This window comes from Tamandua tetradactyla, chromosome 7, assembly GCF_023851605.1.
Source record: "Tamandua tetradactyla isolate mTamTet1 chromosome 7, mTamTet1.pri, whole genome shotgun sequence".
Taxonomy (NCBI): Eukaryota; Metazoa; Chordata; class Mammalia; order Pilosa; family Myrmecophagidae; genus Tamandua; species Tamandua tetradactyla.
In genome coordinates, this window is record NC_135333.1 from 63,611,866 (window position 1) to 63,623,307 (window position 11,442).

The 11,442-nt window shown below is 40.6% G+C and overlaps 1 protein-coding gene across 6 annotated transcripts in view; it reads right to left on the minus strand.

Annotated features, from left to right (window-relative positions):
- Window positions 1-547: 547 nt before the first annotated feature.
- WNK1 (WNK lysine deficient protein kinase 1) overlaps window positions 548-11,442 on the minus strand; it is a 194,163-nt gene continuing 183,268 nt past the window's right edge. For all 6 annotated transcript variants that reach the window (XM_077169637.1, XM_077169635.1, XM_077169634.1 and 3 more), the window contains 3 exons: window positions 10,838-11,032; window positions 3,994-4,181; window positions 548-3,529 (listed from right to left, as the gene is read on the minus strand). In XM_077169637.1, coding sequence (XP_077025752.1) covers window positions 3,212-3,529; window positions 3,994-4,181; window positions 10,838-11,032 — 701 coding nt within the window. In that variant the 3' untranslated portion in view covers window positions 548-3,211. The remainder of the gene's footprint in view (window positions 3,530-3,993; window positions 4,182-10,837; window positions 11,033-11,442) is intronic.

The following is an 11,442-nucleotide window of genomic DNA, read 5'->3' on the forward strand; positions in this document are numbered from 1 at the left end:
TCTCTTAATTTGTAGTAGAAAATATAATGGCTGCTTACAATTTCCTGTTTCAGGTATCTTGACATAATTAATTTTTCATAACATTTAGGTGTTTTATAATTCCCCCAGTGACTGCAATTTTACTTTTTAGATGCATTTTTGACTGCCTTGTATCTAATCTTAAAGCAGTGACTTTTTATAATAATTTTTTGGATCACAGCTCCATTTCTGAGAACTTGAAGTAAGGACTCCTAAGCATAGAAAGGCAGCCTACCATTTCTATTCCTTTAGGAGATGAAGAGGCTGTAGCTTACCCATTTCCCTATCTTCTAAAAGCTTTTACCTTCCCTAATATTGCCTGAATTTGTTGATGTATTCATCTCTATTTTGATGTCCATACCAACTGTCCTCAAGAAAAATATCTTTCTCTTGCCTGCAGCATAATCTTAATTCAGGGTAGAACTTCCACGAGAAAGTGTTCCTGGGAATTAGAAGTCAGTTATAAACTACACATAAGTTAAGAGTCAGAACATGAAAAAGCAATTTGCTGGAAATGAAACTCCACAGCTCAACAAAAGCAAGTTTGGTTTATTGAATGGTTTCATTAAATAAGTCTACAAAGGTAACAAACAGAAGCACAAAGCGCAATCTTACAAGAAGCGCAACACCCAGAGTTAGTGCAAAATGTACAATTAACGGCTGCTGAGAAACCCCCAAGGTTTAAATTCATTTTATTTGTTTTTTTTAAACAGTGTACATTGTTAAATAATGTAAGGAAAACATTTATAATTCAGAAAAGATTTTAAATGTGGAAAAAGATACTCAACGTGTACTATCAACACAAAAATAAACAGTTCAGTAGCACTAGTTCATTCCTCTAGGCGTCAGTTATTTCATCCACAGGAGAGAAAAAAAATCAACAGTAAATAAAACCAGCTCTTTCTGTGTGTGAGTGAAGAGATCTCAAATTAAACCAAAATAATGAAATAATGTGCTGCATTTGGCTCCCTCATTCCTGTTAGAAAGTATTCTTTTCTTGCATTCATTTCAGGTGGTCCATTTCTCAATTTACTTGTCGCCTTCTCTGTCTATCCTTACTCTTACCTTCTCCCCAAGAATTACAAACAGAGAATAAGTAAACAATTTTTAAAGCAAGGCTCCGAACCCTTGCCCTCTTCATTTCTACTTTTCTAAAACCTCCAGCTCTCATCTCACATCTTTGGGACCTAGGGCAATTTCATAAAACAGCCCATAAAGGAACAGACAGGATTCAGAGAGCCAGGAGGCTCTTCTTTTGGTGGTGATTTCCTGGGATGTGCCACTAAAGTGGGTAAGAGGTTTTTCCATCTCCCCAACTATGTGCTAAGAGAAGCAGCACCCAAAAAACTGAGAGTCTTAGTTTCATCCCCCATCTTCAGAGACAATAGAGATCCTTGGCATAACCAATTAGGAGAGTATTTCTGAAAGCTTTGAAAATAGAACTGCCCATCACAACTAGGCATAGCACTAAATAATACTGATTGGTTGCAGTTATTATTTAAGGGGAAAATTTGTTGATATGAAAATGTGAAAATATCAGTTGCAATTCTAAAAATATTAATGGTGGCACAATAGATTAAGATCCTGCAACCATTTGGGCATCATACAGGAAACAGGAATAAGCATTCTTACAATGCTTAATCCAGAAAAGCACAGTAACTTTTCTACAGAAGATGTATAGTACCCCAAGCTGAGAAATGCATGGTACATGTGCAAGAAGAGGAAAGCAATTTCCATTTTTCTTAGAGCAACTTTCTCCATCAGTGACTTCACTATCACATTTTCCAACTTAAAAACCAGCCCCCACCCCCTTCCTCTTACTCTCAGCCATTACTTCTAGATCTAGTCTGTCAAAGCCCAGCTCAAACACGTAAGGCTTACGGCACTCACTGACCAGGCATCACATACCTTCAAAACAGGGTTGCTCCCATTTCTTTATCTTTCACGTGGCACACACCATCCTTAATCATTTTGTTATTTAACACCCTTCTCTTTACTGTTTCCAAACAGAACTTTCTGCTTCCAACCAAAGATGTCAACTTAACTTCTCACCCTGCTCATCTTACACCTGCTCTAGACAAAATTGTTGAATGACTTTAAAAAACAAAAACAAAAAAACTCTTTCAGTTTCCCTTTGGTATATCCATGGCTGGGGTCACATGGACCTAAGATTTCCTTCCACATGCCCACTGCTGATCTGGGGTCTGATGAGAAGTTGATGCTAATGGCAGAAGCAATAGAAGTCCAAGGCACTAAAATATCCAGCAAGCAATACTGGGAAAACAGAAGTATTCAAGTACAGTAATTTATACAATTTTACATTCACATTTATTTATCTAATACAATGGAAATACAAAGAAAAAGTTAAAGTGTCTCAATAAGTAAAGGACAGAGCTAGCTTTTTTTGAACTTTTTAAACCTTTCGTATTTTACTCTTAAAACTACTGTTGTCCAACAACATTTATATATCACAGTGTTTCCACATCAAAACTGATGGCAAAGTTACATGTCCGCAGGGAACTTTTTTTTTCCTAATTGATAATGCTGCAGTCAAAGCTGCTAATATCTTCTGCTTAAAGCACTAATGACCTATCTTAAGAAAGGGCTGCAACCCCAGTCCCCTGGTATTTTTCACTGGGTTCTATAAGAGTTTAAAAAAAAAAAAGAAAAGAAGAAGAGAAAAGAGGGTGGAAGGGTAAGAGAGAGCCCAATAAGTCCCCTGCCCCCCCCCCCCCCCACCACCTTTCTGGATTCTTGAGGGAGTAAGAGATTTGGGGTGGATACCAAAATCTAAAGCTCCATTCACTTGAAAATACAGATGGGGTTTGGTTTTACACTGAGTTCTCTAGTGACTACCTAATGAACACCATTCTCTTTCCTAGTCCTATACCTCACTGTTGGGTATAAACAGGAAAGCAAAGTCTGAAGCTGCCCCATCACAAGAAAGCTGCTCTTTTCCTTTTTGTCCCACTCCAATAAATGGTGAAGGAGGAGAGAGATTCTCCATTCTGCAGGCTCAAAGCGGTATTAGAAACATTCCCTTCTGGCAAGAAATAACCAGTTAAATTGCAGCACTAGTAGTTAGTATGTAGGCTACTTTCCCACCCACCCCCACCAGCCCCAGCCCCACCCCTACCCCACAGCATTCCATCTCCTGCCCTCAAATCTACCCAGTTAATGTCTCTAGGTCTGACTAAGTGGTCCGCAGGTTGGAGCCTGGGGGATTGCTGATGGATTTCTGCAAATTGCTGATGTTGAAATTCTGTAAGGAGGCAGTTCCCACAGGTTGGAATTGGCCCAGTGGCTGTGGTGCTGGGCCACCAGTCCCACTCCACTGAGTCCCAAAGGGGGCAGCTGGAAAACCATACTGCTGTGGGGGGCACATAGATTTGGTGAAGTGACCTAGAGAGGTAGCTGATGCTGCAGAGATGGGGGCAGAGGCACCCAGGTTTGAGGTCATGTTGATGCACAGCTGACCAGGTGCAGAGAATTTCCTTGCCATTCCAGGGCCCTGAAAACAAAACAAACATGTCAAATTTGGTGTAGTATGAAATGGACTGGTACTAAAATCCAATTCTAGAACTGGGACTATCTAATCTTATAGAATACAGCAAAAAAAAAACCTTTACACAGCATTTACTGGCTCTTTAAACACCAAGTAGAGGTAAGAATAATTATTCTGATTGGAATGGAGTAAGGGAGGGAGAGGACATGTGTACACAGTTCATGGTACTGAAGGAAAAGGGAAGAAAAAACTGAGTTGCCCAATAGGGAGCTAGGGACACAGGGATGGAAAAATAAAAGAGTACTTGGGTGTTTTGTTTTTATAAAAATGTTAAAAATCATATGCTACTAAATAAGTTCTTGGCATAAAATGTTAAGTACCAGTTTAAGTAGTTTATATCACCTCTGATTCAGAGGTGAGCTAAGTGATAAAGTAACAGATTAGGAAAATGGCAAAAAGGAAAGACTTACCTCATAATTCATGTGACCTTTGCTTCCTCTCCTTCCTGAAAGATTCATGGCATCCCGGGCCCAGTTGTCCACCAACTTGTGCAGGTCATCTGTGAATGTACCCTTCCTGCTGGCTGTCATGGTGGGAGGTTGAGCCTGAGGGGCTTGGCTGTTTACTGCCCCCCCAACGGTGTTTGTGCTGCTGGTCCCTGGAGTCAGAAGAAGCACGAGAATAAAAGTATTAAACAGAACATGGGTTATATTTTCAGGAAGAGGGGAAAACTTCATAGGATGATGAATGGCAAATTACAGAATGGGAAGAGGATGAATTAGGAAGCCATGCAAGAAAGGAGGAATCCAAGGGTTTTTTAGCCATGTGTTTTGGTATAACAGTGTAATGCAAATGGAGTCCCCTCAGGAACTGCATGTAAAGCTGAGAAACACGGGCTGATGGTAGGCACAAGGGTAGGAAGCACTTTCAGCCTGTTCACATAGCAGCTCAGAGTACTGAGACTGACTGCAGTACTCTATTCCCAACATCATGTTGATGACAGAGTATATATGGTCAACAAGGCTAGCTGCTCTGGAATTAGGCAGAATGCAGGGAAAATAAGAGGCTTTCCTGTGCATCAGGCAGGTTGAAAGTGGAATTTAAAGGGAGGCAAACCATTGCCCAGGATAAGACAGGGTTCCCAATCCACGTGGACAAAGCCATATTTTTTCCCCATTCTGCAATATAAAGAAGTGATAATATAAAGAGAAGTATCATGCTTTCCACCCGGACCCACCAACATAATCTCTGTAAACATATATTTGGAAGAAATTAAGCATTCACCCACTCCCAATTTCTTGTAAGTAGAGAACCTGGATTCTATGGTGGGCCTGAGACATGCAACTCCGGAAAATTCTATGGTGGGCCTGAGACATGCAACTCCGGAAAAACATGGTTTTCCTGAAGATGACCTCAGTTTCAATACGTTCAAGGATTCGCATTTCTTCTCTACCCCCACCCCTCTTCCCAGAACAGCAAGCACTTTGATGTAGAAGCATCAGGAACATTCAGCTGAGCCAGAGGTGCAAAGGGGGAAGAGGAAGCTTTCAGGTTGTGATGAAGGAATTCTATTCCTATGGTTTGATGAGAAAGGAGTCTGTGTCCTGCCTGATTTCGGCTCTGCTGGAGGGCACACTGAAGATTATTCGAAGAGGCAAGTATTAGGGAAGAGGGAAAGAAGAGTCACAGTTTTGTTTTTCTCCCACCCATTCTCTTACCAGATCTCACATTTGCTGCAGAATAAATAAAAGTTACTTTATAAAGTAGGTTGTGAGCCACTAGGCCATAAGATACCTGACTAATGCTAGGGGCTAAATACGTGCATACATTTTCCTACTTTCAAGGTCAAAGCAGCACCAGAGCACAGCAGCACATCTAAAGCATCTCTACCATTTAACAGCCCTTTATAATCCATTGCTGGTCTCAAGTCTAAAACCTTGCACCCCAGGAACTGCTCACACAAGCATGTCTGTGCTAGAGAAACAGCTAAGTCTGAGGTGAAGCTGCAGAGTGAGTAAGGTCACATGCTTACCACCATGGCAAGACATGGATGGAACCACTGCCGTGTGAATATCAGCTCACTTCTTAGTGCCTGCCGGAGCCTCAAGGGGATTGCTATTGTGCATACAGTGTAAAAGGAAGAAGTTGTTCCCTTACAGGAGGGGAAACCTAAGTAGAAATACATAAAAAGCACGGGAAACAGCCTTCTAGGAATAGCGTATGTGAGACAGTGATGAAGTGGGAAGCACAGGCAATGAGGATGGGGAGTCATGATGATGAAGAAACCCAGCAGGCAAGCATATCACATGCATGCGGCCTGTCACCCTGTCTGAATGATTACTGCTTAGTGAGCTTGCTAAATGAAACAATCAAACACAAGCCAGAAATCACTGCAAGTGAGCAGAGTTGTCAAAAGCCAAAGAAAAGCAGCAGCTCAGCAGAGTTGTGAACACTGCTGCTTTTTCACAAACAGCTCATGCTGGGTCACACCTCTCTAGTCTAATGCCAGTCCCCCTTGATGCTGTGAAGCCCCTTTAGAATCAAATTTCATTTCAACCTTTCTATGTTATATTGGATTCTGAAAGTGGGGTTTATGGTCATGAGGGAGAAGAAAACATACAACTGACTTTCTTATTCTGGCTTCTGAAAACAGACTTTCCTATTAAAGAAGGAAATAAACACATCCCTTTCTTACCTGGCAGCAATAGACTTGCCTGTAGTAGAGAGCTAGTAGAGAGGCCTTCCAGAGAGGGTACTGACTGATTTCTAAACCTTTTTCAGTTTTGCTGAAAAGCACTAAAAAATCATAAATACTTTACTCCCCAAATCCATTTTTAAAATTTTCTCCTGCCATAATATGTCCCTCGCCCAACTATGGCAGATCCTAGTAATGACAACCTATCAGGAACCACAACTTACTGTCCAGCATTCCAAGTATGGAATTTGCTCCTCCTGTTGGGCTGCTGAATTGTGTGTTTTAATGCGAAGTTATCAGTCTCAGAAACCAAATTCTTCAAATTAAAAGTAGTGTTTCTCTGCTCACAGATCTAGCAGACATCTTCCATTATGATGGAAACTTTGAGGGTATGGACTTTTTCTGCTTTGACCACTGATTTCCGAGTGGGTAGACCAATGCCTGGCACTTATTTGCTGACTGTCTTTCCATAGAAGTGAGGCTTCTCTGGGCTCCCTACATACTCCCATGGGCATTATCAACCCACGACACTCAGAGCTAAGCTCACTGGGGTCATCACTGAAAGCAGTGACTATGAGGTGATTTCTCAATCTAGGAGAATAGCCAGTAGTCAGCAATTAAGCATATTAATCAATATATTAGAAAAAGGTGCAGAGATAGACACATGGAAGTTAGAACTCAAGGAGGTGTGAGGCTTCAGGGTTTAAAAGAACTCATGGATAACAGGCTTTGCAATCAAGGGCCAAAAGTAACAGAAAGAAAAGATAATTACTACAGAGCTGGTTGCAAGGACAGACTTTTTTCACCATCTTCCCTGAAGCACAAAGAGAGAGCAATGTGTTAAAGAAACATCAGTATAAAATATTTAGAATCTCCAAACAGCATACAAAGGCCCAGCAAGAGAAAGCAGGAGGGGAGACAGATTGGGAGGACCTGGTAGAACCTGCCAGATAGAGTTCCCGGGATGTATCTAACTGGCTGTTAGCCTTAACATGGTTATCTTGATGGACTGTGTGGCACCTGGCTGGTGAAGTTGAGTTTTCACACCCAACCTTTACATCATAAGAGAGTAATGTCTTGTCTTAGGGTTCTAGGATGGGAATGAATTCCAGTCTTTCAGGTCTCATTGCTTGAATTTCAAATACTCAAGCAGTCTTTCCACTGACCTGTCCCACTTTCTGTTTCTCCTGCTGGGTTGTTAAAAAGCACTCAAATGCATTAGCAATCCTACCACAGTAGGATAGATAATACCATTGTTACAGCTGTATTTTAAGTCAATTTTAATTGGCTATTATATTTCCACACCCTAGTCATACATACTTCCCCCCTTCCCTTCCAGAAAACTCTTTAAAAGGACTACTAAAATAAGCAACCTCTGAACATAAACAGAGCATTAAGCCAAGCCGTGCTACCAAACATTACCTATTTTGAGAGCGCAGAATAATGCATCCAAACCTAGTAGGACACTGCCCCTTTCCCACCGTGTAAATACCTGTTTTCTTTCCATACTTCCTTTAGTGCCTCTTGGGATTTGCTTACTGAGGTTTACATGATGAATACTGACATCCTTCAAAGATGTAGGGTCTCTCATTTTAGACCCAAAGGAAAGGGATAAGATTTAAATTAAATAGTGGCCCCCATAGCCTATTCCTATTCTCTAATAGTAAAGTAAGACTGGTTCCTAGGGGGCAGCAATAAAGAAGAAAAGTATGGGTTTTGTTGTCAGATCAGGAATGATTCTAACTCGGCCTCACTAACTATACCTAACTTAATCTTTCCAACAACTTTCATTTAAAAAAAACAGGGATAATACCAACTACCTGTGATGAGAATTTACTAAATTCATAAATGTGGTGCCTATCATAATCTCCTTCACAGCAAAGCCTTGGTTTGCTTTCTTATCTCTCAGACATTTCAGGCTGTATAATACAGGCCTGGCATGTTACACTCTACTTTCAAACACCCATCTCCTTGCACCCTTGCATTAATGTCTTCTTATCTTTCTAGCTGGACATGCAAATTAAATGGTTAGTCAAGTGTCAAGATGCTAATATGCTTGCTTCAGGCTAGTCTAACCAGAAAAGTTTTTGACTCCTTAAAAATCACACATGCTGGAAAACTACCACACTGTACCAAATTAGGTAATGCTTCCCACCCCCTTCTTTTGCTTAATAGCCCTAGAATGGTGGTATGTGAGGGAAGGCATTAAAGCCAACCCATTACTTTTTTTTTTTTTTACCTGGGCAGGCACCGGGAATCAAACCCAGGTCTCTGGAATGGCAGGCAAGAAAACTCTGCCTGCTTATTCACCATGGCTCACCCAACCCATTTCTATTTGAGAGTGAAAAAGAATAAGTGTACTAAAAGATTACATATATATGAGTGAAGATTTTGAAATGGAAGTTAAATGTAATGCATAAAGGCAGATTTGATGTACTTTCCTTCATATCCAGTCATTTCAGAGAACAAAGGATTCTTCCCACCATGAAGAGGCCCAAGGACCTCTTGACCACACTTAGAAACAGTGATGGGCCTTAGCACATGCATTTAAAAAAGCACTTCAAAAACCACATCAGAAGTTTGAGGCCTTACCAGAGAAGTTCTTTATCTAAACTCTACCAAAAGTTTCCTACTTGGGCCTTTTTAAAAAAATGTATTTCAATACACAGTGACTACCTACCAAGTGCCAAACAGGCATTTGCAAGAAGCCAATAGAGAGAGGAAGCACTAGGTGCTTCCTAAGTGGGCCTGATCGTATTTGACCTGTACATCAGCCCCTTGAGATAGGCATCAGCTTCATTTCACGCAGTGGGAAGATGGAGTAGAGAGGTTGAGTGACTTGCTACCCAGGCTCTGTTTTAAGTAGCAAGCTGGGAAATCCAGGAATCATATTAAAAAGACAATTTTTCCTTGCAGGTGCTGGGCTTTAATCTCTAAAAGAATAAATGTTTTATCAGAATAACCACAATGAAAACTTTTTTTTTTCTTTGCACGGGCAGGCACCAGGAATTAAACCCAGGTATCTGGCGTGGCAGGTGAGAATTCTGCCATTAAGTCACCATCACACTGTCCGAAAACTTCTTTTTGAACTACTGATTTTATGGGGGTAGCAGGTGGTAGATTCAATGAAGAGACTGTATCATCTTTTCAACTGGTAAAAGTGAAGGTTAAACTGAGAAGACAAAAAAAAAAAAAAAAAAAAAGGGAGAAGAATTTCAACTTACCCTGAAAGAGGAGAATAGAAAAATAGGGTGGAACTTTTATCTACTGCCAGGATCAACATGCATTAGTTTTAAGATGCTTTCTGTCACTTCCGATGTCAGGGCAAGGAGATGGTACTGAACATGACTATGGTGTTCAGCCTTCATTATTCTAAATGACCCAGAAGTCTATATGCCATATCTACTCTCATATCAAGGATCTATGAAGAAGCAGTTCTACCTGAAAAAGTTATTTTGAAGTCTATAGAAATCTATTTTTATTTCTACATCTTTTACCATAATCTATGTGGAGACCCAAACTTCTGACGGTAATAGCAGTTCAGCCAAGCCACTGAAGAGATGATATACAAAGAGACAAATGAAAATGGACAGCATGAAACATCAAATCCAAGCAACAGAAAAACAAGGACAAGGAAGGAGTAAAGGTGTTACACACAAAGAGCCAAGCAGGGCGTACTCAGAAATCGGGTCCTCCTGCCACCAGGTTTGAACGTCACCTGCTCAGATGCACAGTTAAACTTCGCACAGCCTGTGAGAGGGGAAAAACAGGGAAGAACAGAGAGAGGAGAAGAGACAGAACACAACTACAAGATGTTAGAAACCCGAGGCTGGAGTGGTGAAATGTACTAAGATGGCACAGAGAAGAACACGCTTCTAGGGAGAAGGGCAGATATGTAGTCTAGGAAATATTAGGCCTCAATTCCCTCCATCTATGGAGTGCTGAAACTTTTCTCAGGTGGAGTAATGCTAGCTCTGTGATCCCTACCAAGAAAGTGCTTTTGACAACCAAAACTCTGTGATACAACGGCAAAGGGAGCTAAGCTAGTTATCTGTGTTTTCTTCCATTCTTTTCTACCTAGATACTCAAAATTTTTCAATTCTTATTTTCATGTTACTAGATCTTTCCTCTGGTCCTGCATTCAACTCACTGTTTTGAGTAATTACCTAAACAAACTGTATTTGGAAAAGTAGCTTATAGATAAAAACTTGAATTGTAGAGTTATTCACCTTAACATGCCGCTCTCATACCCTGACTAGGCAAATCCACTGGCTTTTGGAAACTGCTACAACTCCTTAAATTTGGTCCAGGAAATCACAGCTTATTATTGTCCCAAGTCCCTAATGAGTTATTCATTTGTTAAGTCTTCACATAGGTACCAGATAAAACTTTTCACTGTAATTCCTTAAAAAAAAAAAAAAGCTATTTTGCTAGCTAGGAACAATAGCACACCCTAATCTATTCATCACCCAAATTCCTTTTTCAGCTCAAAGATTCTTTAGTGCAAGTTGTCTTCTGATCAGAGTAGCAACAGATTTACTCATCAGACTTTTGTCCCAGGTATGACATCATCTCCATTTTGATGCTTTTGGAAGATGATAGTTGCTTTGATTTCTTACCTTGACCTGGAGCAGAAAGGCTTGGTACTGAAATGGCACCATCACTGGTGAAGGCTGAATAGAGGTTGTCACTGGAGGGAGATGGCTTAAGGGGCTGTAACAACTGATTCTGCCCAGTCTCGGTGATGTTGCCAGGAGGGTGGAGGGTCTGTTGGGGGTGCAAGGCTGAAGCTGCACTCTGAGCAGACAGGTTACCTGTCAAAAGATAAAATGGGATGAAGAAACATGTGTAATTTTCCCAATGCTTTTAATGGGCACTGTTCTCATTCCTCCAATTTGTCCCTTCAAATAACTAATGATGGGTTAAAAATTGTAACTGATGAAAAAACAAAGGGATCACTGATGTTGAGGAAGTGAGGAATGACAGAATCAATAGGCATTAGAAGATGAGTATTGTCCTATGTGAAACTACTCCAGAGGATGATTTTTAGTTTTAGATAACCTAGATGGTTCACAAGTCTGAGCTGAGTAAGACTAGAACATACAATGCATATGAGAAGAATTCCATTTTCAACTCTACAATTCCTTTTTTTTTTCCTTATCAGAAAAGATGCTGGATCATGGAAAACAGGTTGTCTAGGCAGTCTCTGCTTAGACTTCTTAAT